Source organism: Dendropsophus ebraccatus, chromosome 4, assembly GCF_027789765.1.
Source record: "Dendropsophus ebraccatus isolate aDenEbr1 chromosome 4, aDenEbr1.pat, whole genome shotgun sequence".
Lineage (NCBI taxonomy): Eukaryota > Metazoa > Chordata > Amphibia > Anura > Hylidae > Dendropsophus > Dendropsophus ebraccatus.
The window spans coordinates 131,211,845-131,236,546 of NC_091457.1; the positions used below are offsets into that span (position 1 = coordinate 131,211,845).

Below are 24,702 nucleotides of genomic sequence, written 5' to 3' on the forward strand. Positions count from 1 at the left end.
CATGTGCCACTGACATACACACTACATACTACATGTGCCACTAACATACCCACTACATACCACATGTGCCACTAACATACCCACTACATACCACATATGCCACTAACATACCCACTACATACTGCATGTATCACTAACATACCCACTACATACTACATGTGCCACTAATATACCCACTACATACCACATGTGTCACTAACATACCCACTACATACTACATGTGCCACTAACATACCCACTACATACTGCATGTATCACTAACATACCCACTACATACTACATGTGCCACTAACATACCCACTACATACTACATGTGCCACTAACATACCCACTACATACTACATGTGCCACTAACATACCCACTACATACCACATGTGTCACTAACATACCCACTACATACTGCATGTATCACTAACATACCCACTACATACCACATGTGCCACTAATATACCCAGTACATACTATATGTGCCACTAATATACCCCCTACATACTATATGTGCCACTAATATACCCACTACATACTACATGTGCCACTAACATACCCACTACATATTACATGTGTCACTGACATACCCACTACATACTACATGTGCCAATAACATATCCACTACATACTACATGTGCCACTAACATACCCACTACATACTACATATGCCACTAACATACCCACTACATACTGCATGTACTGCTCACATAATGGACACATACTATTCATGCTACTTACACACCCCATTTATACATTAGAAACATGGCACACACACAGCTATACTCGCATGCTTTCTTTGTTGATTGGTGGCTCTTGTAGTGGGTGAGCAGGAACCGGCAGGATCCTGCACATAACATTCCGGCACTGGCTAAGCTCCAGTTAAGCCCCGCACCCTTCGGCACATGGTTTTACACTGAAAAATACTCTTGTTATTATCCCCTATAATGAGGTGGGGGTCTGCTAGGGACCTGTAGAGATAGTATATTGTTGCCCGCATAACAGTAGGTTCTTCCCCTGCACCATCCTGTCTGTGAAGGAGTCCGTCCCACTGAGCACTGCAGCCCCTCTGGCATTTGCCAGAACTGCCAGATGCCCAGTCAGCCCTGCTTAAAAGGGATACAATAGACATACAGTGCTTGTATTTCTTCTGCTTGGACCTCATAAGCACTGACAAGGGTCCAGGATTCATATATAGTGGTACCTTGGTTTAATAGTTATTTGGATTGAGAGCGTTTTGCAAGAAGAGCTCACAGTTTTTCAAAATTGTAACTTGCTTTAAGAGCATTGCCTTGGTTTAAGAGCTCCCTGTAATGGATGGGAGAGAAAGTCGGGGAGGGGTATGGTCTGCATAGCGGGGTCTACAGCTCTGTACTCTGACCCAGGAAGTCTCCCTCACCTTCCAAATCATAGCAGATCCACTTCAGACTGAGGCTTGCATCAGGGGACCGGACTGTGGAGGTAATCTCTCCATAGCTGTTTCCCCAGACAGAGTCCTGCATTTATGTGCCCACATCTGCCCTGCTCATTCCTTCATGATCCCTGCAATCTGTGTCAGCCCTTGTGTTTCCCATCCTCTCCCTTTCTTCTATACTGTGCCTGCAATTACACTCAGCTATACACACTACTATAATGTGCCTGCACTCACACTTAGCTATACACACTGCTATAATGTGCCTGCACTTACACTCAGCTATACACAATGCTGCTATAATGTGTCTGCACTCACACTCAGCTATACACACTGCTGCTATAATATGCCTGCACTAACACTTAGCTATACACACTGCTGCTATAATGTGCCTGCACTCACACTCAGCTATACACACTGCTGCTATAATGTGCCTGCACTCACACTCAGCTATACACACTGCTGCTATAATGTGGCTGCACTCACACTCAGCTATACACACAGCTGCTATAATGTGCCTGCACTCACACTTAGCTATACACACTGCTGCTATAATGTGCCTGCACTCACACTCAGCTATACACACTGCTGCTATAATGTGCCTGCACTCACACTCAGCTATACACACAGCTGCTATAATGTGCCTGCACTCACACAATTACATGGCTTTCTTCTGAGAGAATCTCAGATCACTTATCTACATATATGAATAAACCAGCCTTACACTTATGGCAGGGATCTGACTACTTCATACAAGAGGTCTTTATCAATCCACTTAATCACTAAAATGACGCGAGCTACGTGGAGGCGACTGTACAGCTGCCAATTGACATTAGGCAGCGAATACAGGAACATAAAAGGAAGGGTAAATAATCAGACAATAAAGAAAGCAACCAAATAAGCAATGTGAGTATAATGAGATTGTAAAGTCGGATCACTAGGTACTAATTTGCCATGATGGCTGCCCTTTGAAGCTATTAACACAATGTAACACATGCTTACACTGATTGAAGAATTAAAAGCAATTTGCATAGTAGAAAACTCTTCCCCAAAGCCATGACGCCGACCTATATTCTGACGGGAGAACAGGGCAGACAGGTGCTTCCGAGTCATTTCACCGCAGCCTCACTTTACCCACAGAGAGTGACAATTGTAAAGGTCAACGAAAGCGAAGAATTGATAAGTTCATATGTGAAGCATGAAGGTTAAGTGAATGCTCAGTCTTATCATGACTATGACGATCCTCTGCTGCCTTGTCACATACTTAACCTCTGCTGGTCCATTTCCACATTGTCACAGCCTTTTTACAACAACTGACGTCAGCACATATAAAATAGGCAAGCAGATCTGTCTATGGTGGGCCGACATGTTTACAAGCATCAGATGTGGTGCAGACATTTCTGATACTGCCCCATTCATGTGAAGGGGACTTGCAGAAATCCAAGTACTTGCCTGCTAAACAACCCAATTCAGATAGATTGTATTGAATTTTTAAGTTGAAGACATTTCTCGAATGAATGTTACATGTGAATATAACCAAAGCACTTGCTTTAGTGTATATTCCTATGTACAGTGTGAATGGACCCTTATTTCATTTAAAGCAAACCTGTCATTAAAAAAAACTTCTGACTTGGGACTTGTATTGGGACTCTGTCCAGGTCATGTGACATGCTCACACAAGTCCCTAATAACATCTGATTGGCGGATGTACTGGGAGACAGATTCCACTGTGCTGAAGTCTGGATACCCCCTTTAAAGCCTCAAGGCATTCATTCCAAGCTCTGGTGTTAGGGTAGTATTACACAGGACAACTATCGTTCGAAAAATTATTAGATAGTTCAGATTTGAACGACAATCGTTTAGTGTAATAGCAGACAACGATTAAACGACCAACGAGAAATCATTGGTTGATAGAATTTGGATTTTTTTTTTTTATCGTTGATTGTTTGCAAATCGTTCGCATGTGATAAGACGACGTTTGGTTCGCAATAGCGATGACAGGACGACCACAAGAACAATCATAAGTAGCGATCATTGTCCGTTTGATTTGGTGAACGATTTCAGGTAGTTTGCCATAGCAGACGTTTGAGATTGTTTTTCGTTAACCGTTGATCCTTAACAATCGCCTTGTGGAATAGTACCCTTACTCCCCTGCCCCCAAACATGTCAATCACCGATTGTGGAACAAGCCTCACTCCCTCCTGGTATTTCCCCCTAACGGCAAAGAAATGCCCCTTTCCTTAACAACAAAAAAACACACATCATAATTTTTACCTCTAAAAACCTGAGGTGATGCAGGAATTTTAGTTCAGAACTGAGACGCCATCATCTGTTATCCAGATCTATTTTGTGGATTTAGACGAATTAAATTTAGTTACTTTCCCAGCAAAAGAAAACAAAAACAACTCCTTTTAATAAACCGTCCTTTACTGTTGGGAAAAGAAGTTTTATCAGAACATCTAACATTTGTGAATGAAATTATTAAAGTGACTCACTGGTGACACGTCTATAAATAACGCCACAATAACAAACACCCAAATGGCTTTAATTGCTGTAAAAGGCACTTAAAGCGACTTTACCAACAATCTGTCCCCTCCTAACCACTTGTACATTCAGATAGCTGCTTTTTATCCAAGATCTGTCCTGGGGTCCATTTGGCAAGTGATGCAGTTATTGTCCTAAAAAAGTTTTAGAATTGTGGCTACAGAGTCGCTTTAAAGACTCCTCAGGAGGTGTTTTTTTTTATTTTCAAATACAATCAACCATGATAAAAACTATGATAGAAAGGTGTCAATGGGTTACGTAACCACAGACAGGTCAGACTGAGCATTGTTCAATAGGCACATGACAACTGGAATCAAGCCTGAAGAAGACACCCTGGTTTGGTAAATCATGTATTCTATTATTATATCATGTGGCTGGCCGGGTGTTTATGTTTCACTTACCTGGGGCAGAAATGGCACCAGGATGCACTACAGGAAAAGAGAAAACTGCAAAAGGCAGTGTAAAATTGTGAGCAATGGGTCCTGCATTTATATTGATATTAGTGTGACCCGAACCCTTTACCAGCACAGTACAGACCAAGTGGCCATGGTATTCCTTAAAGGGGTCATCTGGTAAAATTGTTTTTTAGATAAGTATGTCAAGACTGTGTGGGAAAATAAAAAAAGACTTTATTCACCTCCCTTACTGCACCTATATATAATCCAAAAATATTGGGGTCCCTGTGCACACCTTATGCATCAAACCCAAAAGAAAAGAAGGGGGGAAAAACAACCCCACTAACGAAAAATGCAGGACCCATAGACAGTTCCCCAACAAATAGGTGGTAGTAAATTAAACAATACAATGAATGTCCACAATACAAATGTAATAAAATTAATTTACACAAACGAAGCACTGGGCATTGGGCATGTAGTTAACCAAATTTATGCATAGTGCCATATAAAGTGCATACAGATCCACAATAACATGTATAAATACTACTAGAGATGAGCGAACCGGGTTCGGGTTCCAGTCGATCCGAACCCGAACGTTCGGTATTTGATTAGTGGCGGCTGCTGAAGTTGGATAAAGCTCTAAGGTTGTCTGGAAAACATGGATACAGCCAATGACTATATCCATGTTTTCCACATAGTCTTAGGGCTTTATCCAACTTCAGCAGCCGCCGCTAATCAAATGCCGAAAGTTCGGGTTCGGATCGACTCAAGCATGCTCGAGGTTTGCTCATCTCTAAATACTACCCATATGTCCTTAGTGCAGCGACCACCATACCACTCACCCGACGTGCGTTTCGCGTACTTGCTTTATTGTACTTGCTTTATCCCTTACTCCCCACCTTCCTCACTTTAACCAGTCAATGGCTTGGTTCAACTTTATACCTGTTCACTTGCTCCCAATATATCCCACCACTTGACAGGAACCACTGTTACAGGCGTGTTTCACATGGCTTATTGTTATGACTTATTGGTGTGGAAGGATAGATGGTCAGTCTTGGGATTTTATAAACTATCCAATAATAAAGAAGGGGAGGTGTCCATACACATTTTGACCCCATTGCATGACTGTGTCACTGTATAGGCACACGCACCAACTTACAAAGGGAATGGAAACAAAAATATAAACGTCCAAGAGGAATAATTGAGGAACAGTACAATGCAAAGTTGTAAAAAAATGTGCTTTTATTTCATGGGGAATAGAATAGAGAGCTGAAAACTAAAATGTAGTCTCTTAGTTTCTTATGTGCAGACACATAACTGCTGCAAATTGATGAAGAATCCATTTCATTAGCAGCTGGCGATGACTGCGGTGAATTACCAGCTCCTGGAATCACAATGAACATCTCTACGGTACGGCGCCTGTTCAGCCAGGAGGACTTTAATGCATCCAGTAATGTCATAGACAAAACAAGCTGGATAAACATGATTAGTGCTAAATGGAAGATGATGGGTCGTGTGTAAAAAGCAAATTCATCACAATGCCAAGTCAGTAATGGCAGATAGATACGGCTCACGGTTACATCCGCGGAGACTAGCACATTCTGATTACAATGTGTCCATAATGTGACTTGTCGCTGTTTGCTGCAGGGCCACGGGTCTGGCCAACCACGGGTCTGCTTAGTCTTCTGATATTGTTTTTACTGTCTATGGCTATGTTCACACAATGTACATTTTCGCAAAATCACGGCCGTTGTACAATGACCGTGATTATTACGAACAATATACGTTAACTTTCCTTCTATGGGATCCCTAGCGGCGCCGCAAACAACTGACAAGTCAGTTTTCTGCAGCAGCTATTCAGTGAATACTGGCCGTAGAAAGCCCTGTCAGTGCACACAGTGGAGCGAGCGGCTCCGGACGTACGCTCCATAGTGTGCTGTGGGAAGTACTGATGCGGGCGCGCACGGATGCGACCACATCAGAACTCTGTGGCCATATGTATGTCACACAGACATAGGCACAACCAAGATATACATGTAGGAAATTATACTTTATTCAAAAAATATCACTGTACAAAGGAAAATACTGACCCAAATATTAAAAACGCCTAAAAATACCCAACATAGGGCCTAATACCTGCAATGGGGCCAAATAGCCTCCACATAGATCACTCCCCTCTATATGCAAGAAATACCATATAACAATTTGCACCATATACTATTCTATTGCACATGAAGGATCCAAATACATGTCATGGAAGAAAGTGCCAGTGCAGATGATAACCTAGATCAAACAAATGTACATAAATACGGAAAACAACATATATATGGTTGGGAATGAAAAGAATAAAACCATGGAGGGGAGAGAGGCAAAAGGATAAATTGCGGTCCAAATGGCCCACAGCTGGGACTCCCTCAGGGTTAATGGAGTGTGGGTCAGTACAGCCTTAAATAGCAGAATCTACAACTAAGCTCCATTATCCCTGAGGAAGTCCGGGTTGGGGGACGGAACGTGTGGAACATCCTTTTGCCTCTCTCCCCTCCATGGTTCTATTTTGCCATTCTTCATCATATATATGTTCTTTCCCCTGTACATTTGTTTGATCTAGGTTGTCATCTACACTGACACTTACTTCATGACATATATCTGGATTCCCCATTTGGCTTCATTGCAGGTTTTGGGACCATGATTATTGTTCATGGCTCTATGTTGGGCAGTTTTAAGTGTTTTTAAAGGGGTTGGCCACTTTATAGTAAAATTTCTCAGTGTACAATATTAGTAGGTGTACTCACTGTATATACTAACAGCAGCTCCCTGTGTTCCTCATAGAGCTAATATTACACTCCCCTCCTCCAGGCTGTGCTGCCCTGCTCTGTGGCGATTCTGTCCATAAAATTGCCGACATGGAGGAGCATGTGACCATGCCCCGCCCCCCAGTGTCCACCTTAGGCATATACAGGCTGAGTGTTGAACACTTGGGGACGGGGTATGGTCACATACTCCTCCATCTTATGGACAGAAACACCACAGATCAGAACAGCACAACATGGAGGAGGGGAGTGTGATTTTAGCTCTGTAAGGTACACAGGGAGCTGCTGTCAGTATATACAGTGAGTACACTTACTAATAGTGTACACTGAACAATTTTACTATAAAGTGGCCAACCCCTTTAATATTTGGGTCAGTATTTTTCTTTGTACAATGATATTTTTGAACAAAGTATAATTTCCTACATGTATATCTCGGTGTGCCTATGTCTGTGTGACATGTACATATTCTAGTTGCCCCTTATCTAAAAGTTAGGATTGGTCTCATTGCAGGAGACAGGCAATGTATATGGAGTCCATTTCCTGCAATGAGTTGCATTGGGTCGCCAGCCCGGGAAGTGAAGGATGCTGCCACATGTTTCACTCAGCTATAACCAAGGATCGGAGGGTGTCTTAGAGCCCCATCAATCTTACGTTTTGACAAGTCAAAAGTTAATTAAAACAACAAATTTAAATGGCAAATGCTTTAAAGAAAGCATACTACCTCCATTAGTAAACAGATACTTTCATACGACCTGGTAAGAACCAGCACATAGATTGTGCAGGCATTGTCCATTTTTCAAATTGCTGCCCCTTTCCCGCAATCTGCGCCAGTTTCTTTAGATACAAATGAGATCACTTGGTGCACTGGAGATGGATCCAGCCCCCCAGTGCACCAATATCTCCTCCCCTGGGTAGCGCACTGAGGCAGAACCAGGCCGGGGCTAGACTTGATTCAGAAGGCCGAGTGTCACCCAGAGGAGGAGATATCAGTGCACTGGGGGTGCTAGGCCCATCTCCTGTGCACCAAGCAACCTCATTTGCATGTAGAGAACCCAATGCAGATAGCCAGAACCAGGCAGCGGTTTGAAAAATGGATGCGGCAATGAATTTATGCATCAGCGCTGACCGGTTTGTATAAAATTTAAGATTAAGAATAACAAGCAGATCAGTGGGGTCTAACTATTAGGACCTCCACTGATTCCAAAAACAAAGACAAAACTAATGGTTCTCTCTGCATGTAGGACAATTCTGTAGGGACCAAATCTTTTGGGATTTGATCTACTTAAGTATCTTGTGACAATAGTTCTATAAGGATGAAGAATTGGGCTGTGTAGGGTTAGCTCACCATCTGACTGGCCATGTCCTCAATCTCCATTTTACCTGATGACGTCTCTGTTTAGGATCTACATAAAATATACACATGAAGTGTATATGTCAAGGCTTGGCTGCGCACCACTCCCCACACTACAGGAGCGACCTCTGGTAATGCCGATGGCGCCCCTGGCAACGAGCCTGGCCGGGTGCAGGGAGTGCGCCAACGGCATCCCTTGCTACTGGGCCGCAGGGCTGCTGGGGACCCGCCAGATAATGTCTGAATATAGCCGGGGCTGGGGCTTCACCGCCCCCAGCCGAGCGGTTAGGTGTTTTACATTAGTATTATGCTGACTGGTGGCTGGCACCACCAGTCAGCTCCAGTATGGGCTGGAGTCTCAGTCCCCAATCATGTCCTGGGGCTGGGACTCGAGCATTCATAAAACCACTCCCCTCACTATTCCCTTTGCCTGCAATAGAGCCCCATACTCTGAGTTTTATCTTGACCTAGTGTTTGTTCCTGCATTGTGATACTGGTATCTTTCACTTCCTGGCTTTGACTTTTGACTACTCTTTCGGATTATGTTTTTGTGCTGCGCTGACCACTATTTGCCACTAACCCTGATTTGATATGCTTTGTATTATCTTGTCCATGTTCTGTGTCTCACCTACACAGGCTAGGGACTGTCTACCAGATGTCCGCTCACGTCTAGGGCAGTAAAGGCAATTAGGCAGGGACAGCGGGGCGGGTGTCAGCGCCAGCACTTCACCTGTCTCTTGTCGCCCAGAAACCTAGTCCAAACATTACATTTATATAGCCTGGCACTAACTCCTTCTACTGAGGTCTATGGAGTCCTTGGGATTAGAAGCCAACACCTCTGTGATCCCTATAGCTAAGCTTCTGATATCTGCATTAAATTTAATCAAAAATACATATAAAATCTACATATGTGACGTGCAAAATAGTTATAATGTACAGCTCCTAGCAAAATATTGACTCGTGTTTGATTTTTTTTTTATCTTCGAAGCAAAAAGCACTCAGGGAAATGGCCCAACCATGTTATCATTAAATCAACAAGTCCTTGTTAGCTCTACTTAACCCACACCTGTCACCGCCATTGGCCCTTTAAATGACGTTCATATAAATACAATAAATGAAGCCGCAACAGACGAGAGGTCATAGACCTATTGACTTATCAGACAGCTGTAACTGCATCGGTCAAATCACATCCTTGTACACTGCATCAATCGCTCGCATTAACATTCATGGCGTCTATAAATAGGAGAAATATATTCAAGTACAGTACCTAGAGCAAATGGGATTTGGGACAAACACCAGGATGTTGCACCTATAAAAATATCTTATCGTGTGACTGTCCTCGGTGCCAAACGTTTTTTAGTCGCTTCAAGTGGCTGCCTGGTTGAGAAAACCCATGCTGCATATACCCTATTAGGAAATTTAGAGTTAATAAATAAGAATCCTCTCTTTAAGGTCTTTCAGAAAATGAAATATTCTTTAAATTATGTTTTTATGTTAAATATTTTGTTTAAAAATTTTTGGTGATTTTTTTTTTTTGTAATTTTCCATATTCATATCATAAAATAATCCTGAAATGATTGTTGTTAACATTCTCACAATAAGGTATAAAACTAAGATGATACTTCTTGTCTGTGATGATAAGGAGGATGCTGCTGTAAGGTGACATGTGCGGTATTACAGTGAAAGGAAACTCCAGTAGATTTCCATAGATGAAGCTCACAGTTCAGCCTTCCCCTCCTGTAGTACTTACATTCTCCTGTGGTGGTGCTGTAGGTAAACTGAACATTTACTGCCAAGTACTTGTACATTACGGGTGATCACTGGGTGTCCCAACAGGGTGATCAGATTACTGTCACGGGACTCCTGTAACAAGCAAGGATTGTCACTAAACAGTAAAGAATCTGCTAAGAGAGCATAGTATTATAATTGGTTCAGTAGGAATCCCCTATACAAATGGTCTGGTCATATAGCAGAGCTGCAGGGTATATCAGGTTCCTGCTGTTGGCCTAAACACCTGTCAGCTGAGCACAGGATTCACATTTCTGACTATAGGCTTCTGTATAATAGTCTGGGAATGGGATCTTGCTGTTTGACTTTAGGATAGACTATTAGGTCAATCTGATTCCGCTTTTCGAGAACATGGTAAGCAACCATTTATTTCTGTACAAAACTTTTAATAAATGGGACATTTAAGTCCTGTATTGTACTCTAGTGTGAATGCAGGGAATGCCCACACAAACAGCTTTGAGTTTCCATTATCTTTATTCATCATTCTACCCTAATAAGAAAGAGAAATGAGACAGCGATATAGAAAATTAGGAGGAGAGAGAGAGGAGAGAGAGAGAGAGATAGATAGACAGACAGACAGACAGACAGAGATAGATAGATAGATAGATAGATAGATAGATAGATAGATAGGAGATAGATAGATAAGAGATAGATAGATAGATAGATAGATAGATAGATAGATAGATAGATAGATAGATAGATAGATAGATAGATAGAGATTGTGGAGGGGATATCACTCTTTCAAATGTCAGCCCTCTTCTCCTAAAACAACAACTGTTGTCCAGTCAATACTAGAGATAAGCAAGTACTAAAATGCTTGGGTGCTTTATACTCGAGGCGAATATTTCCCGATGCTCGGGTGCTCATTACGAGTAACAAAACCCATTGAAGTCAATGGGAAACGCGAGCATTTTTGCAGGGGACCAAAGCTCTGCACAGGGAAGGTTGCCTAAAAACCTGAAAACCTCAGAAAATGATGGAAACAACACGGAAAGGGATAGGAAACAGCAGGGGCAGCATGTATGGATGCCTCTGGGGCACCACGTGCACAGGACACAGCACAGTGAGGATAGGTATAGCTGAACTACAGATCCCAGCCAGCCAAGAGAATGTCAGCAATAGGACAAATTGACGACTGACAGCTGCACTACAAGTCCAAGCCAGCAGCCAAGAGTAGCAAAACATTTTTAGGCCCTAGAAGGACTGTTTGGTTCTTCTTGTCGGATTCCTGCCTAACCGCACACTAATTTCCTGCCTAACACTCTCCCTGACAGACAGCAGCTCTCTCCCTAATCTCTTCCAGCCTGTGTGTGTGAAGCGAGCATCGCGAGACCTGATTTTTATATGCCCAGGTCTTCTGATCTGGCCAGCCAATCGCTGCTATCGACATGTAGGGTTCCCACGTAATGCTACGAGCTCCCAAAGACTTTCCTGCAGGAAAAGGAAGATGCCATTGTCTCGTGTATCGCGAGATACTCGTACGAGTAACGAGTACCCTAATATTAGAACGATTACCAAGCTCGGACGAGCATGCTTACTCATCTCTAGTTAATACTATTTGTAACAACCTTTACACAATACTGTAGGTGTCTATACTGACCTGCGCAGTACCATTAACATCCTGTGCTATTACCCACTATCTATGGCCCCTGTTTTTAAGCAATAGCCAAAATATTTCGCTTTTTCTGCATGCTTCTCACATATTGTCCTGTAGTAGTCTGTAGATCTAATCACAGCGGGAAGTGTTTTGTAATTGGCAGGTCTGTGCCATTCCATAGCTCATGGAGTTTCCCTTTAATTCCCTACTGTATATATTTGCAGCTTTATAAACCATATGCTCAGAGGTCCTCTACAGCTGGAGTCCTCCGGCCCGCCATCTCACTGGGTCCTCACTTGTTTTTCCCACATAAGTTCAGATAGAATCAGGCTCCTATATTTAGCCGGGTTACTTTATTTTTGTGCGGCGCGGCTTTTAGCGGAGGGCAGGGAATGTGGATCCGTCACTTAGCTGTTGCATTGTTAAGAATTAGAATAACAATCCTGTGGTTTCTGGATAATATTTGTGTTAAGTATAAGCAATTACTGCTATAAGGATCCTTTCAGATGAAACCAAGGATGCTGAAAATTAACAGGAAAGTGAAGGCTGCATTCCAGGGCCATTACACAGCACTATGTACAATGCTTTCAGCGTAGCCAGGGTTTTACTACAAAGCTGCGTTTACTAGGACATGCTGCACCGTCTGACACAGTGTTTAAAGGGGTTGTCCGGCGATAAAAAATTATTCACAGAATAACACACATTACAAAGTTATACAACTTTGTAATGTATGTTATGTCTGTGAATGGCCCCCTTCCCCGTGTTTCCCCCCACCCACGCTAGACCCGGAAGTGTGGTGCATTATACTCACCGCATATCGTGTCGTCCACGGTCTCCGATCGTCAGCAGTGACGTCTTCTTCGGGAGCTTGGCGGATCTTCCCGAGTGCCGGCAACCCTCTGCAGCGTCATCCGAAGCTCAGCCGCGATTGGCTGAGCATAACTGTGCTCAGCCAATCGCGGCTGAGCGGCTGATGACGCGGCCACGTCATCAGCTGCTCAGCCGCGATTGGCTGAGCACAGTTATGCTCAGCCAATCGCGGCTGAGCTTCAGATGACGCTGCAGAGGGTGGCCGGCACTCGGGAAGATCCGCTGGCCTCCCGAAGAAGACGTCACTGCTGACGATCGGAGACCGTGGTCGGCACGCGACAGGTAATGTATAGCGCACCACACTTCCGGGTACACGGGTGGGGGTGGTGGGACACGGGGAAGGGGGCCATTCACAGACATAACATACATTACAAAGTTGTATAACTTTGTAATGTGTGTTATTCTGTGAATAATTTCTTATCGCCGGACAACCCCTTTAAAGGGGAGTTCACACACTCTTACTGTACTATAGGGCAATGTCAGGAGGGGTACATTTCTATGCCTGATCAACAGATCTGAATAAAAAAAATAATAGGGTATGTCATAAAATAGCAGGTCATTGACCAATGGTCTACAAATATAGAGAAAATTGAGGCAGTCTCTTCACAGATGGAGAAGAGGAGAAGAAGCGTTCTCTTACTGTGATCAATGGGAAATCTAAATGGGTCTGTCACTAGTTTCTGCAGCCAGGAACAGAGATCTGAGTCATTGGGGTGGTACCTGGCCCTGACTGACAGATCACTCCCTGGCAAACTGGGGTCAGGGATCAACCCAATGACTAAACGGACAGTACCTAGCATGAAGATATAACCACGGTCAGTCTGAGAGGGTGCAGACATTCAAGGTAAACCATAGATCATTGAGATAGGGAAGCAAGTCAGTGTTTCATGTTGTCATTGTTCAGGCAGGTGACAGGTTCTCTTTAAAGGGAATCTGTTATTAGGTTTATGCTGCTTAAAGGTAACCTGTCACCAAGACAATGTTATCTAATCTAATCTATCGCCATCATGTTATAGAGCAAAAGGAACCGAGAAGATTGATATATACCTTTGTGAGTATCTATACTGTATAGCCTGTAACACAATTGAAATCCCTGATCATACTAGGCTAAGGAGTCCAGTGGGCGGTGTCACTCAATGGACTGGACTCTTTAGTATGGAAACACCAGAGATTTCAATCAACAAATTACAAGTTATACTGAATCTTTTACCACAAAGATATATATCAATCCGTTCAGCTCCTTCTGCTCTATAATATGATGCTAATAGCTTAGCTTTTTGCCTGTACACACTGTAGAGATAGGCAGATGCCAATTAACGGCCTAGAGGGAGAGAGAGCTGGTGCTCATGAATATCAAGGATACTTAGCACACACAAAATGGAGAGGACTAGTGTGTGGTGCTCAGAGTCCTCATTATTCAGGAGGATTTCTCTGATTCAGCTGCACAGACCAACATAAGTGATACATCGTTCTGTTAAAGGAGAAGTTTGATGAAAATTTTTATTAAAGTATTGTATTGCCTCCCAAAAGTTATACAAATCCCCAATATACACTTATTACTGGAAATGCTTATAAAGTGCTTTTTTTCCCTGCACTTACTACTGCATCAAGGCTTCACTTCCTGGATAAAAATGTCACTTCCTGGATAACATCGTGATGTCACTTCCTGGATAAAATGGTGATGTCATGACCCGACTACCAGAGCTGTGCAGGCTGTGGCTGCTGGAGAGGATGATGGCAGGGGCATGCTCAGTGTCCCTCAGTGTCCCCCTGCCATCATCCTCTCCAGCAGCCACAGCCGCACAGCTCTGGGAGTCGGGTCGTGACATCAATATTTTATCCAGGAAGTGACATCACCATTTTATCTAGGAATTGAAGCCTTGATGCCGCAGTAAGTGCAGGGGGAAAAAAAACACTTTGGGGGAGATTTATGAAAGGGTGTAAATATACACCTGGTGTAAACTGCCCACAACAACCAATCACAGCTCAGCTTTCAGCTCTGGTAGAATAAAAGAGGAGCAGTTATTGGCTGTTGTGGGCAGTTTACACCAGGTGTATATTTACACCCTTTCATAAATCTACCCCTTTATGTGCATTTCTCATAATAAGTGTATATTGGTGATTTGTATAACTTTTGGGGGGCAATACAATACTTTTTTTTAACTCTTTATTATTTTCATTTTATAATAAAAAACAAGAGATACAAACAGCCTCACAACAAGGCCGGACTGCAAATCTTAAACAAAATTGATACAATACCTTGACAGTATAACAGAACAAACAATACAGCAGCATGGCAGAACAGTCTCTCGAAAGTCAAAAAGATTCCTCATCAATAACATTGTACCCTCTAAATAGACCACATCATATATATGTAAACCAGGTCCAGTTGCGACTGCTGCCATCCTAACAAAAGACAACATCCCCCCCCCCCTCCCCTAGAGAGGCAGATGTGAGAGACAAAAAAATATATATATATAACTCTTTATACCCACTCTTTCCAGATAGACAAGTAATTGAGTAATCTAAATGATAAAGTATGGTCATACACAAAACAAAAGTGTGGTATATTGGGTAGTTTCAGTTGTTCCCCATTGTGGAATAATTTCCACTTGATGGAATTTATGAAGATTTACAACTGGAAATTCTGGTATAAAAAGGGGATTAAAAGGGTGTCACAGATTTTTAGGAATAGCAAGCGTATAACCTTTCAAGAGGCGAAGGATATGTATGAGTTAGAAGATAAACATAGTTTTTTTTTACAGTTAGAGCACGCGTATAAAGCATCTGAAGATGCAAGTTTTTTTGGAGTTAGTGAGCACAGAATATTTTCAGTGATACAGGGCATTGGTGGGGCCAGAAAGGGTCTTTCACTGATGTATACATTTTTGGTAAATGAAATTAATTTTGGTGCACTAGAGTGTAAGAAGGTTAAGTGGGAACATGGGGTGGGTAAGTTGGGGGAGGAGGCTTGGCACAATATTTGCACTAGTATGGATAATGTGTCTTTGAATGAAGTCCACAAACTGGTTCAATTTAGAATTCTTCACCGTTATTATTATTCACCATTAGTATTGTATAAAATGGGGATTAGAGACTCGGCAAATTGCCCTAGATGTGGTTGGGTGAATGCAGACTTTTTGCACATAATATGGGGTTGTACAAAAATCCAGGGGTTCTGGAAAGGTGTTTTTCACACTTTAAATGTGATAACTAAACAGAGTGTTCCGATGGAAGTAGAAACCGGGATCTTGGGTGGATCACGGGATATCCCTAACAATAAAATTCTCTTTGTTAAAGGATTATTCTGTGCTAGGTTGCTCATTATGAGGTACTAGAGGCCTGGAAGACCCTGGTCTCCCAGTTTAAGCAGACTGAATTTCTAAGATTTAAAAATAAAAAGGATGGTATTCGTAAGCACTTGCCTATCTGGAAAGAGTGGGCAATACAATACTTTTCAACCGGACTTCTCCTTTAAGTTTCTTTGTCACTAGTTTATGCTATCCTTAGATGTAGGGCATATCTACTGACAGAGTCTCTTTAGGGAAAGAGGCTGTGTGATGAAGAAAGTGGACAGCGGTGGTTGCTGTCAGTCGGCTGCTTTTCGTACCTTCAGAGGATTCATTCAGAGCCTCCACCAGCAGGTACAGTGCATCAAATCTGACAAGAAGAATAGTGCAGCACGAGTGACATTATTCCCATTAAAACAATGGACATCACTATGGAACAACAAGGGTCTCCAATATGTCAGTGGTGTCCATTGAGCACCATGTCTGCAAACAGTTTCCATTATAACAGAAGTGGTGAAGATCGGCAGTGTGAACAGAGTCTAAACTTGAAGGCAGGAATAATCTGGTGCACGACCATAGTAATAACCAAAATGGTTTCATAAAAAATTTTCTTTGTAGCCAAAGATGATTTTAAAATGTTATTTCCAGAAGTATTGCCTGCTCCCTATCTTAAAGTGACACTGTCGCCCCCTTTTTGCATTCTGACTTCTCTACACAGGTGCAATGGGTAAATTTTGCAGTTTTCATACCTTATTTTACATCATACGTCATGGTGCTTGTTCAGGTAAAAATACATCTTTTATCATCTGCAAATGGTGCTAAGGGGGCGCGGCTTCATGTCAACTGTGCCACTTAGCCCCGCCCACAACTTCATTGTAGGCCCCGCCCCTCCATGACGTCATTGACACATAGGCCCCACCCCCTCGCTGACCATTGGAACAGGCTGGCCTAAAGGTCTAGGCCCCACTCCCTCTAGGTCGGCCCATACCAATGGGCGTTAAGGAGGTGGGGCCTATGTGCCGATGACGTCATGGATGGGCGGAGCCAACTTAGCACAATCTGCAGACGACAAAAGACCACTTTTTACTTGAACAAGCATCATGAGGTATGATGTAAAAAACGGTATGAAACCTGTTAAATTTACCCATTACACCTGTGTAGAGAAGTCAGAATGCAAAAAGGGGGTGACAGTGTCACTTTAAGGGTTCACAATACCTTGTTACAAATCTAACATTACATACTACTAGACTGTACAGACCAGGAGAACCTGTCAGTGTCATATATAACAAACCATATAACTACAGCAGCCTACTACTATCGGCATGATGCTACTACCAGGACACTAGACACATCTCTATGCCGGTCTCCGTTTCTATAGGATGAGATGATCACATGTACGAGCCAAAAAGATTTCACTTAAAATCCTGATAATTATCAATGAATCTGGAACATGTAAAGTGATTGGATGTTACTGAGCTAAGAAGAAATTGTACTGATAACAGGATTTCCTTAAGAAGGCAAAAGCTAGACTGGATAATCGGAGGCTGGAGCCTGTCCAGTGACAGACCTGGCACATTGGGATCATGGCCAACAGCAGTGTGGGGTGTAGCTGAAGCTCGAAGCTGACATGTGTCTATATCTGTTACAATGCAAAAATAGGATACAAACACAATAGCAACCAACAGATTTATATAGTCAACATTTACAACAATGCTGTTTGCAGTATCAATATTTGTTAGCTGCACATGCCGTCCTATGTAATGGAAAGGTTTAACACAGCAAATTTGCATGGAGGACAAGGAAATCCACAAAAAATCCTGTGCGCTTTGTAAGGGGCTTATTTTCAGAAGGGCTAAGAATTTTCAGAAATATAAGAATACAGGTAGACCCAGATAGGGTCATATAAACATCAGTGCAAAATTGGTTGCGGACCTACAATCTACACTAGGAGTCATTTTTCTCACGGATCATGTGCAGACTTTTTCTGCAATGTGTGAATAAGAATTGATAAAACTTTATCAATTTTGCTGTTACTATAATGAAATGCAGAAAATCCACAGTACATCTGCCCCATGGGGACATACAGGACATCTCATGGGGTAAGGAGGGACCAATCCTCAGAATATGTGGGTCATTAGGGGGTTAGGGAGATGATGACTGCAGTCACAGAGCTTTTTGGTGCTGAATTGGGGGAGTTCTAGCTCCTTCCAGTCTCAGTGATTTTTGGATTTTCGCTATTGTTATTTCCTTCTAAAATCCATAACATTTATTTATCGACAGAGCCATATGAAAGCTTTATTTTTGTAGCAGAAGTTGTACGTTTTAATCTCTCATTTTATAGTATAATGCATCAGGGGAAAAATTGGAGCGCAATTGTAAATTTATATAGAGCTTTAATTTTTTCTTAATTCACAGTGTTACTATTCAGCAATGACAACAATAACATATATATATATATATATATATAGAGAGAGAGAGAGAGAGAGAGAGAGAGAGAAAGAGAGAGAGAGAGATCTATATATATAGAGATATAGAGGAGTGTGTATTACAGACCAGCACTGGGGTGATCTCTATTGCCAATGATTAATGGCGGGTATCAGCTATAGATGGCAGCCAGCAAGCGCCCACACACTGTGTGTGAAGTAGACTGCTCCTGAGCCTGCTCCATACTTACTTCCCAACGTTATGATGTAGCTACAGTATATGTCAAATATCAGGAATTGGTTAATATAGCTGTCCTTATAAAACAGGGAAAGGGTGAGATTTATTATCAATGCACTCAGAGCGTACGCCACAGGGAAGGCAAAAATTGTGGCCAGATGGGCGGGCAGGGGGCGCCGCGATAGGGTGGGGAGGAGGAAGCTAGAAACCTTCAGAGGATTCATTCAGAGCCTCCACCAGCAGGTACAGTGCATCAAATCTGACAAGACAAATAGTGCAGCACGAGTGACATTATTCCCATTAAAACAATGGACACCACTATGGAACAACAAGGGTCTCCAATATGTCAGTGGTGTCCATTCAGCACCATGTCGGCAAACAGTTTCCATTATAACAGAAGTGGTATCGGCAGTGTGAACAGAGTCTAGAAACCTGCATAAACCAAGCAATAATGCTGCTGTGAATCAGCTGTAAATTTTTGTGCAACTCCTGCAACAAGTGCATGTCATGCCGGTTTCGCTAAGGCCTGTGCCTCTTAGTGAATCCTGCGAGGTGAACGGGGACAGAGCTTTATCGTACATACGTCCCCCCCCCCCAGAATGTTTACTCAGCATTAAAGTAGTATACAGATGTATAGTAGGCCAGCTGGGCAGAGTGGGGCACCTATGACTTGCCAAATGGCTCAGCTTTGTATTTGAACAGTCATTTTATATAACCCAGCAATGTTACGTCTCTATGGATGGAAGCAGATGGCAGGAAAGACATGCTCAACAGCGCTCAGAAGAGAAAAGAACATCTTGTTTGAGAGAGCTGGAAATCTGTGCTTCATCTTAACGTGAAGTTTACTTCATATTTCTGTGTGGTGACTCAGTCCCCAGGCTCTCCTTCCATTGTTAGTCTAGGCATGTATATTACATCATTGGCAGAGACAGGGAAATTCTTTGGGGAATATGAAGCAGAACCCATTCAAATTCTCCTGGTGGGTTCTAAAGCAACCTGTATGTTAAAACCATTGTCATTTGCGTTTCCCTACTTACATTCTTATGTTTTCCCTAACTTTTCAACAAACTTAGCATAAATCAACTCTAAAAGCAAATATAAAAATTTAATATATCTTATCAGAGAAAAATGCCTGCTTCTCCCATCTCATCTAACATAGTTAAACTTGTAAGGCTTCTCAAATGAAATACCTTTGTGATAAAAATACCGCTTTAAGGTTCTGATAATTGTTATATCTCACCCCAGTGCTGCATTCCTATGTTACACTGCTCAGTCCTACTCTATAACATCCTTCACGTTGCTGCTGCTTCTAAGAGTTTGTGAAAGGAGTATAGGAAAGCATTTTTGTGTTTACAGTGTGTTGGGGAGGTCATAGCAGCAGCTAATCTTTACCTACTCCCTCAGAAATAGATGAAAAGTAGGAATGAAGCCTTTTGGGGGGGGGGGCGACTGGTGACAAACTCCGTATAAAACATGGGTCTCCAAACTGCGGCCCTCCAGCTGTTGCAAAACCACAATTCCCATCTTGCCCGGACAGCTAAAGCATTGGATTTGGCTGTCCAGGCATGATGGGAAATGTAGTTTTGCCACAGCTGGAGGGCCGCAGTTTGGAGACTCATGGTATAAAAGTTATATAATGGCTAGGGTATAGCCATGAGTTTTCCGCCCCCCCAAAAAACAATGAAATAATCTGACCAAATCACAGAAGATAGCAGAATGTGTAATATAGCTTTCAATCCATGGCTATATATATATATATATATATATATATATATATATATATATACACTGTATTTATTCCAATCAAGGCCCACAAAGCCGTCAATAGGATCTGTGTCACATGAAAAGCCCCTAATGAGTGTTTTGTCAGGGCCTGTTTACACTGCACAGTAATAATTATACGCTACGTCTCTGACTGTGGTGCTTGATCATTGAGAGCGAGCCTTTCTTTACAACAGCGGGATGGTTTTATTTCACCTCCTTGCTTTTATCTTGACTGCTTTATGTTTTATTAATGGAAAGATCTCAAGTACGCTCATTTTGAGGTTTTAAAAAAATCTTTCCAGATCTGCAGAAAACAAATGTACTTCAGGAGATGAGGATCCAAAATCCTATGATCAGTCATACGTCCATTGTGGTGAATGTGCAAGCTCTGCGGGTGCACTCGAGCATTGAAACATGTGAGAACAGAAGTGGAGCTTATATTTGGTGGGATGTCCGATGGGATAATTGGAATTATTAAACAAAATAAAATAAGCTTTCTCATGTACCGACCTACTGATCTTTACTTCCTAGTGACCTCTTGGTACATTTATTGTTCCTCTGCCAATCATTGGCTAAGGTCACCAATGAGGCCAGTAGGTGGCTGAGTGTACCCAAACTAGGCACTCAGGCACTACTGAGTTTTACATAGTCTTCTAATGACTATATACTGTCATATACCAGAACTCATAAGCAAGGCCTCTTGCACTTTTAAATCTGGTACTAGCCATAAACATGGTACAGCCGAACCTTTAATACTCAGCACAAAATTCCCTCAAAAAAGCGGCCCTACAGTGATCTCCTTGAAGAAGATGATCGCTATGTATTGTGTATGGTAGACTGAAAATACTTCATATGAACTCGTCTGGAAAGGGGGTGGTCTTTTGGAGGGGTTTTACTGTACTTAAGAGTGCACTATGCTTCAATGTAGAAAAGCGAAAGAAGCAAAAAGTGTTGAGCAAACTTCTGCACCCACTCAGCATCTGCACCCACTCATCTGCACCCACTCAGCATTTGACTCCTGGTGTCTGGAGAAGTTGGATGCAGCCCTAGTGCTGCCAGGAGAACTTGGATACAGCCTATGGCATATGACTGCATCAATGTTTTCCAGAACTCCCTAGGGCTGCATACAACTTTTCCAGATGCCAGGAGTTAAATGCCGATTGTTCGGGTTCATATGAGCGTTACTGAACCCAAACTTTCGTCAAGCTCGCTCAAGACTAGTTACAAGTAATATCTACTTTAGATATATTAAAAAAAACAACGTTTTTTCCAACAGCAGATATATGACAACTGCCCCATACACATAGGATCAGCATAATCATAATCTAATCATTACCTATAACTAAAGACAATTTAAGATGATACAGGAAAAAATGCAATACACGGCTATCCTCCATACAGGCGGCGGCACTGCCGCTCTGAACACATGACACAGCATAGGCGTCATAGGCTGAGGTCAGTGTATTTGACCTTAGTGATATAATCCTAGCTAAAGAAACTAACAATCCTCTCATCAGTTTACCACTGTAGCCCTATAGACTCCCTGTCTCCCTAGAGAATAGATGGAGCTTGTTAGGCGGCACCACAACGAGTTTAGGCGGCTGCTTAGCACCAAATGGAGGAAATTACCTTGAAGGTTTTTATTTAGCTTTCCCCTTCTATGTAGCGGAAGGGTTGGGAGGGCTATCACCCACTAGGAACAGATGGACTGGGTCCTCAGCACTGGACCACTAGATGTGCAATATAGTTCTGGAAAATATCAGAAACGTCGTCATAAATAGCGTAAGTGTACCATAAATGTATATGTCTGAGTTTCTGATAGCAGTATAATGGCGGCTTATTATACATTCCATGCACAATGTGACCGATGTGTGTAGTGCTCGGTGAAGGATGACTTCCCTCCCATCCACTGTAAAACAAATGATACCTCCACATCACACGAGGTTTACAAAGATCTAATTACATTTAATTACAAAGAGCAGTGCTGGTGTGCCGCCATTCCCCTGTGTCCGCTCCATGTATAATTAATACTGATGTGAAGTGTGGGAGAGTGCAGCCGAAACAAGGTGAGATTCATTGTATCTTAATATTTCATGGCACATCTAAAGTGGAGAACAGATGTTAAAGCTCTTTGCTCTCACACGGGAAGAGGAGCCATACCGCGCCTAAAGGTGGGCTATGTCATACTGCTGGCGTCACCATTCAGCAACTGGAGCCATGATACTAGTGGTATAACATGTGGCCACTAAGACCACTGACTGGCTAAAGCATCCACATGCTGGCTACTAGCAAACAGAACCAAGCACCTTACAAAATGGCAATATAGCAATTTTTCTATATTCCCATAGAGATAGCAGCAGAATAAACATGGAGCTGTGTAGGCAGAGGAGGGGTCTGTGAACTGTGATGATGATGTCATCCTGTAGTTCACAGGAAGTTGATTGGTCCAAATCAGACCACTTCCTGTGACACATTAAACACTGTGATTTTTAGTGGGTCAGGCTGGTGATCACATGATCCAGTTACAGTAATGAAATGTATGAATGCAGCTGTGCTAGAATGAAAGCCATGGCGCTGCAGGAGTAGTGATGGTTCGTACATATTATATGGGGGGAGAGTTGGAGTGCCTCTTTAAGGAGTAACATAAGGTTATTTCTGATATAAACAGTGAGACTAGTGATCCCTATACCTAACTTCCGCTCAGCACGGTGCGCTATGAGAACAAACCATAAGTCACTGTCATCTGAAATGTCAGCATGTACCCGGCTGAAGAACATTATTGATAAGATAAGAAAAACTCACGGCAGATTGTACCGGGCTTGTTCTTTCCTATATGAGTATTAATAATCTGCAGGTAGCGACACTTTATATTTTCAGATCATTTAAAAAAGATAGGCAGAAAAGGATAATACCATCCCATAGGGAAATATAGATAGAATGCACTGTGCCTTTGTAACAGGGTCAGTTTTATAGAGCCATAGGGAGCAAAGAGACCAACAGCAACATACAGTGCAAAGCTATTATTATTAGATAAATCTCACACAATACCACTATATAGTGGCCAAATAAAATGCAGAGCCCACATAACACTGCCATATAGTTTCCTGGGCACTTACCCAGATTGCTATGCCCTAAAATACGTTCACATGGTGTAAAATAGAGGCAAAAAAAACAAAACTGGCTGTTTGAAGGTTTGCAATGACTTCTTGAATGATATCAGCTTTCCATAGAGCCTGCACAGTCTAAATGAATGAATGCGATCACGAATGATTGAAACGCCATCAGGTGTATCGGGAAGCTTGTATAACAGCGTCCCATATCAACCATGTGTCTATACCCTGTTTCCCCAAAAATAATTTGCTGAATTGCTAAATATAAGGCCTCCCCGAAAGTAAGACCTGGCAAAGTTTTAATTGGAAGTTTGCCGCCAAACAGAACACCAGGCCGTGCAGCTGTGATTCCTTTTAGCCCGCTGCCGTTGTCCCTTACCTTCTGTTGTAAGCAGCTGCATGCAGGACATAAAGACGTCACCTGCCACCAACCCCGATGTTTCCTTTCGTGGCCATCACTTGTAAATGTGCAGGCAAGGCATCAAGAGGCCCGTTGCCTGCCGCCATTCCCATTGCCCCCTACTGCCAGATGTAGAGCTAAACACAGTCTGCCATTATCACGTTGTCTGCTGCCATACCATACAATGTCCCTGCTGTGCTGTGCAAGAGTGCTGTGGTGCTGTACAAGCATGCTTTGCATGTGACACGTGTATTTTTCTTCATGGAAAAATAAGACATCCCCTGAAAATAAGACCTAGCACATCTTTGGGAGCAAAAAAAGTAATATAAGCACATTTTTGCAGAAACACGTTAGCTATGCACCCACCATAAAAACCTTACACACAAGGCAGTTGTGATATTACATAAATGAACTAGGGAGCCCAGGATGAACATTTCTATAGACTGCTCTCACGCAGAGACTTTTTCTCCATTCCCCAATGATATATAGGGCCGTCCACTTAAAGTACAGATAATGTAAATATAACCTGGAAATATTCTCACAGCTCCTATATGGGGCGTATGACTGGCTGGTATAAACTATTATACACCTTCCTGAAATCGTATCAACCAGCAAATTACATGGAGCGGTGCAGCGGGACCTGTTCCCTGTCCCCTTGTTGATTTCCAGACTGATGCCTGTATGGCTTCTGCCAACATCACTCTGTATCCTGCTGGCACTTGGCA

At 42.5% G+C, this 24,702-nt stretch overlaps 1 protein-coding gene across 15 annotated transcripts in view; it reads right to left on the reverse strand.

Annotated features, from left to right (window-relative positions):
• Positions 1-24,702, reverse strand: part of CACNA1D (calcium voltage-gated channel subunit alpha1 D) — a 256,373-nt gene that overhangs the window by 164,746 nt on the left and 66,925 nt on the right. Inside the window, exon 3 of one of the 15 annotated variants that reach the window (XM_069967032.1) lies at positions 10,248-10,360. The exons of the other annotated variants lie outside the window; for them this stretch is intronic. Coding sequence (XP_069823133.1) covers positions 10,248-10,283 — 36 coding nt within the window. The 5' untranslated portion in view covers positions 10,284-10,360. The remainder of the gene's footprint in view (positions 1-10,247; positions 10,361-24,702) is intronic. 15 annotated transcript variants of the gene reach the window in all.